Here is a 16626-nt window from a genome sequence, read left to right as displayed (position 1 = left end):
CTACAGATACAGTAATCAATCAAGCCCGCTGAATATCGAGGACATCTAATGCAGAGTGCAAACCTTCTTTTAGTTATAACACCTGGTGATTAATTGTTTGTGTCCTTGTACTTCCTTTGTTGTGAAGAAAAATAAAAACCCAACAAAACCAAACCCAAAATTGAGTGGGAATTACAGAAACAAAGGACTTCCAAACTAGGAGAGCATCTACTTATTAGACACTGTCAAATTGTAGAGACCACTGTGGGTTGTCTACCCTTTGAAAGGAGAGGAAAGAAATCCTGTCGTTGTGGATGGGCAACTAGTGAAACACATGCAAATTTGTAGAACGTTCAGCTCTCAAAGTGCTGGAACGCCAGCGCCTCAACAGGCAGAGTACTGTGACGTCACACAGACCATCACAGAGGCCAGGACTGCAGGTTCTACCACACTACTAGTGTGTTAGTCTTCTATGGAGAAGGGCTGTCTGTTTTTTCCTCCTCAGTCATTTGTACTGTCCTTATTTTAAAGCTAAGTACCACGCTCTGGTTGCAGTTTTGTGGCAGCAGCTGGACCACGGAAGAAGAAGGTGAGGATGGAAAGGGGTTGAATATGCAATGGTGGCCTCATCCCAATGGAAAAAAAAATTATTTCAGGGAGTAATGGTCCTTGGAGGTGAGTCTTCATATGCTGGCTCTGTGTCAGAGTGGGTGGCTGACAAGAGAGCTGCAGATGATCCTGCCCTCCTCCAGTGCTGCTCATGGCATCACATCTATATCATTAGCTCATTATGCTTTCTCCTTTATCAACAGCAGCCAAATCACTACTACTGCCAGCCAGGACAGGGACTGTGGCACAACTGCACATAAATGAGGCATGGTAATGAGATGTGAGGTCTGTTTCTATCCTTGCTATCAATGTGTGGTCTCGCTGTAGGTACATTCCCAGTTCTTCCTCTGCTTGCCCATCAGATCTGGCCTTGAGGGTGGGATGGTGCTGTAGAAACACTAGCAAGGTCTGCCTGCTTGCTGAGATGTCTTTCCGCTTTCCAGAAATACCAGCAGCACTGTGTGGGTCTTTACTGGTAGTCTTCACAGAAGCCAAGGCCTGAAATGGGAACCTGTATGCCCCTCTTACCAGTGGGACCTTCAATCTCTCTATCATGGCTTGCTAGCTCAGTGCTGTTCAAAATGAGATGGGTTGTTTGTAAAGGTGTGAGGTCAACTAACTCACTTCTTCCCTTTTACCTGATCTACAGCTTCTTTTCAGTCCATATTAAGAACCCAGATGAAGAAGCAGATGGGTTTAGGGTATGGGTATAGAGCTGGAAAACCTCGATACCCAAGGACCCTCCGTCCCCTGGATGGCTCAGACAACAAGGTTAGTGTGCATCACCTCAGAGATGTGGGTGGAGGTGATCTCTCCCATCTTTCTCATCAAGCCTTGACCCAGGACCCCCGAGAGAGGGAGGTGAGCAGCGCTGCTACAGTTAGTAAAATACATCTGTCTGTGAACCATCTGTACACGGCGCTTACTGTAGTGGACACACCAATGTCTTGGTGGCTTTTTTATATCAGCTCTGTCTGGTTTAGATGGAAAGAGATGTTTGCTGGAGCAGGCAGTCCTGCAAACTCAACTCTAGGTTATCTCAGCTTTTGGGTTGTACAGCCATGTCCTTGTGCACAGTTATCTCTAATAATATTTCTAGAGTTCAGTGCCTTCTGTGCAGCTTCATCCTCTCCCCTGGGTCTGCCCAGGGCTAAGTGATGGGAACTGGCAATTCTGGCCATGGGGAAAGAAGTCCAGACCCCATCCGCTCAATTGCCTTTGCAGGAGGGACAGAAGCTGCAGTTCTTTTGTTTTTGCCGTGGTGAGCAGGAGAAGGCAGATGAATAACAGCTTTTGTAACCAGGATAACCTCTAAAAGGCTAGTGTGCTTTATTTCAGCCTTGCAGATACAGGGACAAATGTACCTGTATTGGGTTTGCATGGCAAGGTTTTGGTAGTGGGAGGGCTACAGATGTGCCTTCTTTGAGAAGCTGCTAGAAGCTTTCCCCATGTCCAATAGAGCCAATGCCAGATGGCTCCAAGACGGACCCTCCACTGGCCAAGGCCGAGCCCACCAGCGACGGTGGTAGTGCCCCTGTGTTTGACTCTTGTCTTTTCCTGCCGAGTCCTAGCTAAGAGCATGGCTAAACTTCTTGTGGCATCAACGGGAAGGCTGGATGCTCGATCTGAGCACTGTGTTCTACTGTTTCCAGGCTTCCCTGCTGCCCTTGCATTGCAGTGATAAGGATGGGAAGAAGTCACTGGGAGTGGCTTTGCTTCCACCTATCCCCAGGTCAGCGAGACCATCGGATGGGGCTCCTGGCAGCTCTGCGGTGCCTCTCCAAAACTCTCAGCACCTGCTTTTCCAAGAGGCCCTGGAGATGAGGTAAGCCAAGGAGTCTGCTTCTCCAATATGCCGTTCACCTCGCACTTCTCGTCTCATGAGCTTATTTTCCACAGTGAGCTCTCCAATATATTTATGCAAACTTCTGTGCTTTCACACATATTGACTGTTGTAGAGCTGTCTACAAATTCAGATGCTGCTTCTGTAAATGCTAGTTGTAACTTCTCTGTGTCTGGGCCTTCACTGTGAAATGAGAGCCCAGTGAAATCCCTGTTTATAGATGTGTAATCGTGTAGATGTTTAGTGTTGACATATGGTTTTAAGGTCAGAGGGGGGCAGGTGCTAGAGAACAGTTATAGGGCTGTAAGTGCTGGAAAGATATTTGCATGGATACCCGTGGGGAAATCTAGCTGTCAGCCTTATCCTAGTTATAACAATAAATAAGGAGTCCTAGAAATACAGGTCCAATTTAAAAGCTTCAGCATGGCTTTTAAAGAGCAATCTGAATATCCTTACCTACCTGTTGATTTGGACAGACCCTTTTTCTTCTTGAAAGAGCAGGGAGGTGTAATATCATTCTCAGGAGACAGCAGTGGTATTACCATGTATAACAAGATGCTGTCATTAGTTGCAGGCATGGCCAGGCAAAGTTGGGCTTCCGCAGCAGTATAAATGTAGCTGCCCTCAATACAGACTTATGACTGGCTTAACCTCTCTTGCTGATTCAGAAAGGATGTGCATAACCTTGTGAGAGCCTCTTAGCTCCAAAAGGAGAGGCAGCAGAATGGGATAGTTAAGGCCCAAATTGAAGAATGACTCCTGTGTTTCAGCTGGAGCTTGATGAGCTCTGTGTGATTGCAGCAACTGAAAGTTTAATGCCAATTAATCAGCTTTGCATATTGTTGGCTTTCTGGGTTGCATTGCCTCCTTCATCAGAATGACCTTGCTAAGAAAGTTTGCCTCCTTTAATGCTACCTCCCCTTTTCTTTCTGTCTCATCATATATTCTGTTATCCTCAATTTTCTTAAGGCCAAGATCAAGCAGCAGAAGTGAAGAGAAGACCCTTAAATATCAAAGTAGGTACAGAGCATTGCCGCCCTAAAATGCACATAGGAATCCTGACCCGTGGGTTGAAAACTGTCCTGTAACTATTTGCAATTCCTTGATGGGCTCAGTTGGCTATCCCAGAGCCCAGTCACTGGGAAATGTGCTCTGGTGATCCCGTGAAATTGACTCCAGCATGAGGTTATGAATGGCAGGAGCTGGAGGGGTAACTTGGGGCTCTGAAAATGCAGAGCAGGAAAAGAAAACGTTTCTCTGCCTCATGCTCATACCTTTTATCTCCCTGCATGCTCTCAAATGTCACAAAGATTAGAGAAAAGCAAGGCAATTTCCCTCCAATGAGAAACGTTCCCACTTCTTCCTCCTACACTCGAAAGAGAAAAATTTCCCTTGGAGCAGATTCTGAACCAAACCCTTGGAGATCTGAAGTAGATTAATCAACATTGCGTATTTTGGCACTGGGAGAAAGAGTGAGACCGTGTGCGATAGGAAGTCCTTGTGAATTTTCCATTTACAGAGAAAGACACAAAAGGATGCAGCCAATGCAGGATCTGAGCTTTCTGTCCTCGTAAAGCACAAGCCTAAATTAAATGCTGCGTAATGAACGGATATTTCCTTTTTCCAACCTCAAACCACATATGCTAGGTTTATTATTACAAATCTCTTCCCCTATCAGTACTGCAAACTGAGGCTGAGGTAGGAAATGCCTACTGGCTTCTCCCGCCTCCCTGCCTTGCATTATCACTAGCAGTAAGAGTTCTGCAAGACAAAATGCGGTGTCTGGGGCATCTGTGTCAGACAATACTTTCAAGTTGAAAACCTCAATGACACCATTGCTGTTCCTTTGCCATCTGTGGGTTTGTAGCGGTAGGAGAGATGAGAATTTAACAAATAATTTTGCTGATGCAGAAAAAGCGATAAGATCCACTGGTCCCTCAGCTCAGTGTTCTGCCAAATAATGGACGTGCCCCGCCAAATAATGGGCATGCCCCATAGGAATGATTCCTTTATTGCTGATATGCAGCTAGGATGCTGAGTGCAACTAGGGAGAAGTATTGCTGAGTAAGTAAGGTGACATTTTTGCTGGATACATTCTGGACTAGAAATGAGCTGTATCGTTAAACCCTCTCTCTCTCTCTCTTATTATTGACCTGACTATTCAGCAGGAAAAGAAATACTGATTTAAGGAAGTTGTTCCTTTTTTACTGCTTGGCTATCGCATAATTTTATCATCTGTGAAGCCATGTAAGGAATTATTAGTTCTCTGAGTTTTAACGGCTCTGTTGGAGAGTGTTTCAGAATGAGCTGCACTGTGCTATTCCCATTAAGAAAATCAGCCTTTAGTGGGGCTGCCCAGAAAGTGCGCTGATCTGCTACAATTCAGAACGAAACCCCTCAGGGAAAATGAATTCTAGCTTCAAGAACACAATTCTGGTTTTGGCAACACTCTCACAATCCTAAGCTTTTCTTTAAACGCCCTCTAAAATATTCCAGCGAAGAGGAGGAAATGTTGATTCTTACCTCTACAAAGGCTATTAAATACAGCTATTAAAACCCAGGAGTTATTTTAGTAACTGGGAAAAAGAGGATGTTTACTAAAAGCCAAACGGGTAGGAACAGACAAGAACCTTTTTGGCAAGGGCAATCTCTGCTCCTCTCTGTCAAACACAGCTGCTCACCAGAAGCCAAGGGCTGCGGCCTTCCTTTATCATGCAGTAGGTTTGAGTCTGATGGCCAAGAGAGCAGTGTCATTTCTGCTGCCAGGGCAATATGGTAGTACCCCATCTGTCTGGAAAGGTTATTTGTTCCTTGCTGTTCTCATACACAATCTGTACCTGTGCCTTATCAGAGCTCCGGCCTCTGGAACCCATCTGGCCTGTTCTCCAGCATCGTGGTGTTGGTGGTGTGAAGGCTGCTGGACGTTTGCGTGAACCTGTGCTCCCGTTAACAGGCCTCCCACTCAGCCAGGCCAAGGAGATGGATCATCTCCTGAACCCTCATCTTCTGAGTGACGATGATTTGGAGGGCAGCAATGGAAGGGTAAGCGCTAAGGACAGGGGTGAGCAGGCTGCCTTTTCAGTGACCGTTCAGTGCTTAGCCAAAAATGTCACTGAAAATCATAATCTTCTTCTCTTGGGGAGCAGATTCTCTTGGGAATACATTTGACAGATAGAGAGCAATTGCTTATTTTCACTGGTGCAGAAGTCACTGGTTGGGAGATGGTGCTAAGGTTATGCAAGAAGCGTTCTTTATGTACAAAGGCCAATTGAGAGCAGAGGTGAATAGTAGAGCAAGTTCCACATCAGTGAATGTGTGCAAAGTGCATGCTTGGAAGCACAGAAGCAAAGATTATAATGTTGAGTGTAAGCAAGGCTGCAGAATAAAATGGGAGAGCTTGCTTTTCCTTGGTTACCTTTCTTGCTGTATCTCACAGCCCTCTCATTCTCAATGTTTCTATTCGTTAAGAGCACTGTGTCTCAAACTTGTTTTCACATGACTCCTTTTTTGGACTCGTGTTCTCAGAGAGCAGCTGAGTCCTTCAGAAGCAAGGAAGTGAGAAGCAGCTGCAATTACTGGCTGTGTGTGTTAGGAAACAGCAAATTACCTCTCATTGCTGGTTATTGCAGATGGGTTTTACTCCTCTGCCCTGGCCTGTAGGAACTGAACTGCCTGTTCACTGCTCCTGTGAGCTCTTCATACGTCTTGGAGCACTCCTATGACTCTCCTGGTTCAAGCAGGGCTTCCTGCTGTAGATTGAGAAGGAGTATCTTGGACCAGTAGAAGGTTATGGCAATGAAGTGTTACACATCACTGGGTGTCATTGTATGCCAAGGCGCGGAAAGGAGGAATTATTCTGAAACTATTGGGATGTGTATGGAGCTACATTAAAGACTATGACACTCTCCCACTGTGTTCCTGATGAGGTGTTGTGTATCGTTTGTGTATCTCTCTTTATGCTCCATGATGTATTTCCATTGCAACTAGTTCCGTGCTACCTTGTCCAAGTCAGCTCAGAAGAAAATCCAGCAACATCGAATGAGAGCGATGGAGCTTTTGCATAGAGAGAGAGAAAGAGAGAAAGAAAAGTCCTTGCAGCTCCTTACACAGAGTGTTGACCATGGGGATGCAGCCGAAGAAAGTAAGTGGTCGCTATAGTTGTGGGCCTTTATGTTCACTTGCTATTTGCATAGTGTTGCAAATGTCCATGAAATCGCACTGGAAGGCTGTGACACTTGCATCTGAGTGGAAGTTCGAATAGGATTGATTTCCAATTTCCAAAGGAAATTAGGCAAAGCAAAAGAAAAGCAGTACTGAGTTTTCCTCGTTTCTTAGGGAAAGTATCACTGTATTCTGTGATCACTGTCCCACATTAGTGTGCAACTGTTATGCTTCGAGTTGTTTGGGACAACAAAGGGATGTTACCCAGCTCCAGCAAGGCTTCTAGCCCTTTCCAAGCCCACAGCCACCCTGTCCAACATTCTCCACTTAGAAGGTCCTTTTGGGTCTCTGCAGGCTTTGGCCCACCGCCTGTCAATGGGACAGTTTCCACCTGCCCCAGCACGGGCAACACACACAGAGAGAGCGCTGGCACTGCCTTGGGGAAGCGGGTCAACAGGCCCTCATTGCCCAGCATCCCCACCATCAGCCAGGGTGGCAGCTTCCCACGCAACTCCTCAGGTGAGCGCGCTCCGCTGCAGCCCCTGCACCAGCTCTTTCCTTGCACAGGGAGCACACACTGCCTCGTCCTCAACCACAGGCAGGATTTGGGGTCCAAAGCCTGTCCTGAGGATTGAGAGCAAACCTGCTTTGGATCCACGCCAGCTTGGTGATACCAGAGCAGTTGGTGCTTACAGATCCGCTGGAAAGTTTAGCTGAATAAAGTAGTGTAAAGCCTTAAGCTCTAGCTTTTGCCCGTACTGACAGTCCAAACTAGAACACTGGTGCCGGGAGGCAGCTGTAACTGCAGGGCTGAGCTTGGGTGCAGCCTGGCAGGCTGTGCTCACTGGGCACATATGTGCACCACCATGATCAATTAGCCACTCGCCATCTTGGCCCTCTGCCTGTGCTGCTGTCAGGCTCTCCAGTCAGCTTTGCTACTATCACAGCAAGGGTTGTCTCTGCATGGAAATGAGTGACTTGGTACAATCATGGTATTGCACCTACAAGTGCTTAACGGCTTCTAGCCTCTCTCATCCCACCACCTGCAATGCAAACTCGAACAAGCAGTGCCTTTTCGGTCACCGCACCCAAATACAGTGGCTGTGTGTAGCAGATGGCATACCTGAGAGGCTGCCTGGTGCTCCCAGGCTGCTTGCTACCTGCAGTCAATATACAGCAGATAGTGAGTAGATAGTGATTCTCGTCCCTCCTTTGGGGGTCGCCTACCTCGTGTTATGATCCTGGGTAGCGTGAGTTAAGAAAAAGGCAGCTAGGAATGATACTTTGAATGCTCTTTTCTAGTGATGCTACTCTGATTTTCAAAAACCAAACCCTTGGAGATCTGAAGTAGATTAATCAACATTGCGTATTTTGGCACTGGGAGAAAGAGTGAAACCGTGTGCGATAGGAAGTCCTTGTGAATTTTCCATTTACAGAGAAAGACACTTACAAAAGGATGCGGCCAATGCAGGATCTGAGCTTTCTGTCCTCGTAAAGCACAAGCCTAAATTAAATGCTGCGTAATGAACGGATATTTCCTTTTTCCAACCTCAAACCACATATGCTAGGTTTATTATTACAAATCTCTTCCCCTATCAGTACTGCAAACTGAGGCTGAGGTAGGAAATGCCTACTGGCTTCTCCCGCCTCCCTGCCTTGCATTATCACTAGCAGTAAGAGTTCTGCAAGACAAAATGCGGTGTCTGGGGCATCTGTGTCAGACAATACTTTCAAGTTGAAAACCTCAATGACACCATTGCTGTTCCTTTGCCATCTGTGGGTTTGTAGCGGTAGGAGAGATGAGAATTTAACAAATAATTTTGCTGATGCAGAAAAAGCGATAAGATCCACTGGTCCCTCAGCTCAGTGTTCTGCCAAATAATGGACGTGCCCCGCCAAATAATGGGCATGCCCCATAGGAATGATTCCTTTATTGCTGATATGCAGCTAGGATGCTGAGTGCAACTAGGGAGAAGTATTGCTGAGTAAGTAAGGTGACATTTTTGCTGGATACATTCTGGACTAGAAATGAGCTGTATCGTTAAACCCTCTCTCTCTCTCTCTTATTATTGACCTGACTATTCAGCAGGAAAAGAAATACTGATTTAAGGAAGTTGTTCCTTTTTTACTGCTTGGCTATCGCATAATTTTATCATCTGTGAAGCCATGTAAGGAATTATTAGTTCTCTGAGTTTTAACGGCTCTGTTGGAGAGTGTTTCAGAATGAGCTGCACTGTGCTATTCCCATTAAGAAAATCAGCCTTTAGTGGGGCTGCCCAGAAAGTGCGCTGATCTGCTACAATTCAGAACGAAACCCCTCAGGGAAAATGAATTCTAGCTTCAAGAACACAATTCTGGTTTTGGCAACACTCTCACAATCCTAAGCTTTTCTTTAAACGCCCTCTAAAATATTCCAGCGAAGAGGAGGAAATGTTGATTCTTACCTCTACAAAGGCTATTAAATACAGCTATTAAAACCCAGGAGTTATTTTAGTAACTGGGAAAAAGAGGATGTTTACTAAAAGCCAAACGGGTAGGAACAGACAAGAACCTTTTTGGCAAGGGCAATCTCTGCTCCTCTCTGTCAAACACAGCTGCTCACCAGAAGCCAAGGGCTGCGGCCTTCCTTTATCATGCAGTAGGTTTGAGTCTGATGGCCAAGAGAGCAGTGTCATTTCTGCTGCCAGGGCAATATGGTAGTACCCCATCTGTCTGGAAAGGTTATTTGTTCCTTGCTGTTCTCATACACAATCTGTACCTGTGCCTTATCAGAGCTCCGGCCTCTGGAACCCATCTGGCCTGTTCTCCAGCATCGTGGTGTTGGTGGTGTGAAGGCTGCTGGACGTTTGCGTGAACCTGTGCTCCCGTTAACAGGCCTCCCACTCAGCCAGGCCAAGGAGATGGATCATCTCCTGAACCCTCATCTTCTGAGTGACGATGATTTGGAGGGCAGCAATGGAAGGGTAAGCGCTAAGGACAGGGGTGAGCAGGCTGCCTTTTCAGTGACCGTTCAGTGCTTAGCCAAAAATGTCACTGAAAATCATAATCTTCTTCTCTTGGGGAGCAGATTCTCTTGGGAATACATTTGACAGATAGAGAGCAATTGCTTATTTTCACTGGTGCAGAAGTCACTGGTTGGGAGATGGTGCTAAGGTTATGCAAGAAGCGTTCTTTATGTACAAAGGCCAATTGAGAGCAGAGGTGAATAGTAGAGCAAGTTCCACATCAGTGAATGTGTGCAAAGTGCATGCTTGGAAGCACAGAAGCAAAGATTATAATGTTGAGTGTAAGCAAGGCTGCAGAATAAAATGGGAGAGCTTGCTTTTCCTTGGTTACCTTTCTTGCTGTATCTCACAGCCCTCTCATTCTCAATGTTTCTATTCGTTAAGAGCACTGTGTCTCAAACTTGTTTTCACATGACTCCTTTTTTGGACTCGTGTTCTCAGAGAGCAGCTGAGTCCTTCAGAAGCAAGGAAGTGAGAAGCAGCTGCAATTACTGGCTGTGTGTGTTAGGAAACAGCAAATTACCTCTCATTGCTGGTTATTGCAGATGGGTTTTACTCCTCTGCCCTGGCCTGTAGGAACTGAACTGCCTGTTCACTGCTCCTGTGAGCTCTTCATACGTCTTGGAGCACTCCTATGACTCTCCTGGTTCAAGCAGGGCTTCCTGCTGTAGATTGAGAAGGAGTATCTTGGACCAGTAGAAGGTTATGGCAATGAAGTGTTACACATCACTGGGTGTCATTGTATGCCAAGGCGCGGAAAGGAGGAATTATTCTGAAACTATTGGGATGTGTATGGAGCTACATTAAAGACTATGACACTCTCCCACTGTGTTCCTGATGAGGTGTTGTGTATCGTTTGTGTATCTCTCTTTATGCTCCATGATGTATTTCCATTGCAACTAGTTCCGTGCTACCTTGTCCAAGTCAGCTCAGAAGAAAATCCAGCAACATCGAATGAGAGCGATGGAGCTTTTGCATAGAGAGAGAGAAAGAGAGAAAGAAAAGTCCTTGCAGCTCCTTACACAGAGTGTTGACCATGGGGATGCAGCCGAAGAAAGTAAGTGGTCGCTATAGTTGTGGGCCTTTATGTTCACTTGCTATTTGCATAGTGTTGCAAATGTCCATGAAATCGCACTGGAAGGCTGTGACACTTGCATCTGAGTGGAAGTTCGAATAGGATTGATTTCCAATTTCCAAAGGAAATTAGGCAAAGCAAAAGAAAAGCAGTACTGAGTTTTCCTCGTTTCTTAGGGAAAGTATCACTGTATTCTGTGATCACTGTCCCACATTAGTGTGCAACTGTTATGCTTCGAGTTGTTTGGGACAACAAAGGGATGTTACCCAGCTCCAGCAAGGCTTCTAGCCCTTTCCAAGCCCACAGCCACCCTGTCCAACATTCTCCACTTAGAAGGTCCTTTTGGGTCTCTGCAGGCTTTGGCCCACCGCCTGTCAATGGGACAGTTTCCACCTGCCCCAGCACGGGCAACACACACAGAGAGAGCGCTGGCACTGCCTTGGGGAAGCGGGTCAACAGGCCCTCATTGCCCAGCATCCCCACCATCAGCCAGGGTGGCAGCTTCCCACGCAACTCCTCAGGTGAGCGCGCTCCGCTGCAGCCCCTGCACCAGCTCTTTCCTTGCACAGGGAGCACACACTGCCTCGTCCTCAACCACAGGCAGGATTTGGGGTCCAAAGCCTGTCCTGAGGATTGAGAGCAAACCTGCTTTGGATCCACGCCAGCTTGGTGATACCAGAGCAGTTGGTGCTTACAGATCCGCTGGAAAGTTTAGCTGAATAAAGTAGTGTAAAGCCTTAAGCTCTAGCTTTTGCCCGTACTGACAGTCCAAACTAGAACACTGGTGCCGGGAGGCAGCTGTAACTGCAGGGCTGAGCTTGGGTGCAGCCTGGCAGGCTGTGCTCACTGGGCACATATGTGCACCACCATGATCAATTAGCCACTCGCCATCTTGGCCCTCTGCCTGTGCTGCTGTCAGGCTCTCCAGTCAGCTTTGCTACTATCACAGCAAGGGTTGTCTCTGCATGGAAATGAGTGACTTGGTACAATCATGGTATTGCACCTACAAGTGCTTAACGGCTTCTAGCCTCTCTCATCCCACCACCTGCAATGCAAACTCGAACAAGCAGTGCCTTTTCGGTCACCGCACCCAAATACAGTGGCTGTGTGTAGCAGATGGCATACCTGAGAGGCTGCCTGGTGCTCCCAGGCTGCTTGCTACCTGCAGTCAATATACAGCAGATAGTGAGTAGATAGTGATTCTCGTCCCTCCTTTGGGGGTCGCCTACCTCGTGTTATGATCCTGGGTAGCGTGAGTTAAGAAAAAGGCAGCTAGGAATGATACTTTGAATGCTCTTTTCTAGTGATGCTACTCTGATTTTCAAAAACCAAACCCTTGGGGATCTGATTTTCCAAATGAAAAACCAAACCCTTGGAGATCTGAAGTAGATTAATCAACATTGCGTATTTTGGCACTGGGAGAAAGAGTGAAACCGTGTGCGATAGGAAGTCCTTGTGAATTTTCCATTTACAGAGAAAGACACTTACAAAAGGATGCGGCCAATGCAGGATCTGAGCTTTCTGTCCTCGTAAAGCACAAGCCTAAATTAAATGCTGCGTAATGAACGGATATTTCCTTTTTCCAACCTCAAACCACATATGCTAGGTTTATTATTACAAATCTCTTCCCCTATCAGTACTGCAAACTGAGGCTGAGGTAGGAAATGCCTACTGGCTTCTCCCGCCTCCCTGCCTTGCATTATCACTAGCAGTAAGAGTTCTGCAAGACAAAATGCGGTGTCTGGGGCATCTGTGTCAGACAATACTTTCAAGTTGAAAACCTCAATGACACCATTGCTGTCCCTTTGCCATCTGTGGGTTTGTAGCGATAGGAGAGATGAGAATTTAACAAATAATTTTGCTGATGCAGAAAAAGCGATAAGATCCACTGGTCCCTCAGCTCAGTGTTCTGCCAAATAATGGACGTGCCCCGCCAAATAATGGGCATGCCCCATAGGAATGATTCCTTTATTGCTGATATGCAGCTAGGATGCTGAGTGCAACTAGGGAGAAGTATTGCTGAGTAAGTAAGGTGACATTTTTGCTGGATACATTCTGGACTAGAAATGAGCTGTATCGTTAAACCCTCTCTCTCTCTCTCTTATTATTGACCTGACTATTCAGCAGGAAAAGAAATACTGATTTAAGGAAGTTGTTCCTTTTTTACTGCTTGGCTATCGCATAATTTTATCATCTGTGAAGCCATGTAAGGAATTATTAGTTCTCTGAGTTTTAACGGCTCTGTTGGAGAGTGTTTCAGAATGAGCTGCACTGTGCTATTCCCATTAAGAAAATCAGCCTTTAGTGGGGCTGCCCAGAAAGTGCGCTGATCTGCTACAATTCAGAACGAAACCCCTCAGGGAAAATGAATTCTAGCTTCAAGAACACAATTCTGGTTTTGGCAACACTCTCACAATCCTAAGCTTTTCTTTAAACGCCCTCTAAAATATTCCAGCGAAGAGGAGGAAATGTTGATTCTTACCTCTACAAAGGCTATTAAATACAGCTATTAAAACCCAGGAGTTATTTTAGTAACTGGGAAAAAGAGGATGTTTACTAAAAGCCAAACGGGTAGGAACAGACAAGAACCTTTTTGGCAAGGGCAATCTCTGCTCCTCTCTGTCAAACACAGCTGCTCACCAGAAGCCAAGGGCTGCGGCCTTCCTTTATCATGCAGTAGGTTTGAGTCTGATGGCCAAGAGAGCAATGTCATTTCTGCTGCCAGGGCAATATGGTAGTACCCCATCTGTCTGGAAAGGTTATTTGTTCCTTGCTGTTCTCATACACAATCTGTACCTGTGTCTTATCAGAGCTCCGGCCTCTGGAACCCATCTGGCCTGTTCTCCAGCATCGTGGTGTTGGTGGTGTGAAGGCTGCTGGACGTTTGCGTGAACCTGTGCTCCCGTTAACAGGCCTCCCACTCAGCCAGGCCAAGGAGATGGATCATCTCCTGAACCCTCATCTTCTGAGTGACGATGATTTGGAGGGCAGCAATGGAAGGGTAAGCGCTAAGGACAGGGGTGAGCAGGCTGCCTTTTCAGTGACCGTTCAGTGCTTAGCCAAAAATGTCACTGAAAATCATAATCTTCTTCTCTTGGGGAGCAGATTCTCTTGGGAGTACATTTGCCAGATACAGAGCAATTGCTTATTTTCACTGGCGCAGAAGTCACTGGTTGGGAGATGGTGCTAAGGTTATGCAAGAAGCGTTCTTTATGTACAAAGGCCAATTGAGAGCAGAGGTGAATAGTAGAGCAAGTTCCACATCAGTGAATTTGTGCAAAGTGCATGCTCGGAAGCACAGAAGCAAAGATTATAATGTTGAGTGTAAGCAAGGCTGCAGAATAAAATGGGAGAGCTTGCTTTTCCTTGGTTACCTTTCTTGCTGTATCTCACAGCCCTCTCATTCTCAATGTTTCTATTCGTTAAGAGCACTGTGTCTCAAACTTGTTTTCACATGACTCCTTTTTTGGACTCGTGTTCTCAGAGAGCAGCTGAGTCCTTCAGAAGCAAGGAAGTGAGAAGCAGCTGCAATTACTGGCTGTGTGTGTTAGGAAACAGCAAATTACCTCTCATTGCTGGTTATTGCAGATGGGTTTTACTCCTCTGCCCTGGCCTGTAGGAACTGAACTGCCTGTTCACTGCTCCTGTGAGCTCTTCATACGTCTTGGAGCACTCCTATGACTCTCCTGGTTCAAGCAGGGCTTCCTGCTGTAGATTGAGAAGGAGTATCTTGGACCAGTAGAAGGTTATGGCAATGAAGTGTTACACATCACTGGGTGTCATTGTATGCCAAGGTGCGGAAAGGAGGAATTATTCTGAAACTATTGGGATGTGTATGGAGCTACATTAAAGACTATGACACTCTCCCACTGTGTTCCTGATGAGGTGTTGTGTATCGTTTGTGTATCTCTCTTTATGCTCCATGATGTATTTCCATTGCAACTAGTTCCGTGCTACCTTGTCCAAGTCAGCTCAGAAGAAAATCCAGCAACATCGAATGAGAGCGATGGAGCTTTTGCATAGAGAGAGAGAAAGAGAGAAAGAAAAGTCCTTGCAGCTCCTTACACAGAGTGTTGACCATGGGGATGCAGCCGAAGAAAGTAAGTGGTCGCTAGAGTTGTGGGCCTTTATGTTCACTTGCTATTTGCATAGTGTTGCAAATGTCCATGAAATCGCACTGGAAGGCTGTGACACTTGCATCTGAGTGGAAGTTCGAATAGGATTGATTTCCAATTTCCAAAGGAAATTAGGCAAAGCAAAAGAAAAGCAGTACTGAGTTTTCCTCGTTTCTTAGGGAAAGCATCACTGTATTCTGTGATCAGTGTCCCACATTAGTGTGCAACTGTTATGCTTCGAGTTGTTTGGGACAACAAAGGGATGTTACCCAGCTCCAGCAAGGCTTCTAGCCCTTTCCAAGCCCACAGCCACCCTGTCCAACATTCTCCACTTAGAAGGTCCTTTTGGGTCTCTGCAGGCTTTGGCCCACCGCCTGTCAATGGGACAGTTTCCACCTGCCCCAGCACGGGCAACACACACAGAGAGAGCGCTGGCACTGCCTTGGGGAAGCGGGTCAACAGGCCCTCATTGCCCAGCATCCCCACCATCAGCCAGGGTGGCAGCTTCCCACGCAACTCCTCAGGTGAGCGCGCTCCGCTGCAGCCCCTGCACCAGCTCTTTCCTTGCACAGGGAGCACACACTGCCTCGTCCTCAACCACAGGCAGGATTTGGGGTCCAAAGCCTGTCCTGAGGATTGAGAGCAAACCTGCTTTGGATCCACGCCAGCTTGGTGATACCAGAGCAGTTGGTGCTTACAGATCCGCTGGAAAGTTTAGCTGAATAAAGTAGTGTAAAGCCTTAAGCTCTAGCTTTTGCCCGTACTGACAGTCCAAACTAGAACACTGGTGCCGGGAGGCAGCTGTAACTGCAGGGCTGAGCTTGGGTGCAGCCTGGCAGGCTGTGCTCACTGGGCACATATGTGCACCACCATGATCAATTAGCCACTCACCATCTTGGCCCTCTGCCTGTGCTGCTGTCAGGCTCTCCAGTCAGCTTTGCTACTATCACAGCAAGGGTTGTCTCTGCATGGAAATGAGTGACTTGGTACAATCATGGTATTGCACCTACAAGTGCTTAACGGCTTCTAGCCTCTCTCATCCCACCACCTGCAATGCAAACTCGAACAAGCAGTGCCTTTTCGGTCACCGCACCCAAATACAGTGGCTGTGTGTAGCAGATGGCATACCTGAGAGGCTGCCTGGTGCTCCCAGGCTGCTTGCTACCTGCAGTCAATATACAGCAGATAGTGAGTAGATAGTGATTCTCGTCCCTCCTTTGGGGGTCGCCTACCTCGTGTTATGATCCTGGGTAGCGTGAGTTAAGGAAAAGGCAGCTAGGAATGGTACTTTGAATGCTCTTTTCTAGTGATGCTACTCTGATTTTCAAAATTGACCAGAACTAGCCTGACACGGCTCTCCATTCATATTGAATACAGATGTGTATACGTACATACTTGTGCAGTGACATCACTGATGGCAGTGACTGTGATATCTGTGACACCCAAATTAATCCCCATCTGAATATTTTTGATTTTACAGTTCCTCCATCCTCCATGCTTTGTAGAACACACAAGGTAGAGTAAAAACCCTACAGAGTCTGTAGCATCTCATCTAGCCTCTGTGCAATATTTATACTCAATACTTTTAGACAGCTCAGGTGTTTCATCTACACTTTAGAAAATGAGCTTTTGAGGGCAAGACATGAAGTTTTTGACCTATGGTGCTTTTGATGACAAATAGGTTTCATAAGAAACGCATTTGTCATCTGAATTTTCTTATATCTTGTTTATTTACCATCAAGAGAGTGTGTTTCCCGACAAGGAGGGACTTGGTTGTTCTTGCTCGGTGCTCACTGGGGGCAGCTGAAGGTGTTACCTCAGAAAGTTACAGGGTACCTC

General features: G+C 46.5%; 1 protein-coding gene across 1 annotated transcript in view; it reads left to right on the top strand.

Moving 5' to 3' along the window:
* The window catches only part of LOC137667058 (TOG array regulator of axonemal microtubules protein 2-like), a 67297-nt gene that overhangs the window by 36675 nt on the left and 13996 nt on the right, over positions 1-16626 (top strand). Inside the window, exons 10-14 of the mRNA XM_068407488.1 lie at positions 2241-2413; positions 3401-3447; positions 5283-5473; positions 6419-6572; positions 6947-7111. Of these exons, the coding sequence (XP_068263589.1) occupies positions 2241-2413; positions 3401-3447; positions 5283-5473; positions 6419-6572; positions 6947-7111 (730 nt within the window). The remainder of the gene's footprint in view (positions 1-2240; positions 2414-3400; positions 3448-5282; positions 5474-6418; positions 6573-6946; positions 7112-16626) is intronic.

This window comes from Nyctibius grandis, chromosome 1 (assembly GCF_013368605.1).
Source record: "Nyctibius grandis isolate bNycGra1 chromosome 1, bNycGra1.pri, whole genome shotgun sequence".
Lineage (NCBI taxonomy): Eukaryota > Metazoa > Chordata > Aves > Nyctibiiformes > Nyctibiidae > Nyctibius > Nyctibius grandis.
This window is presented reverse-complemented; position numbering and strand designations above follow the sequence as displayed.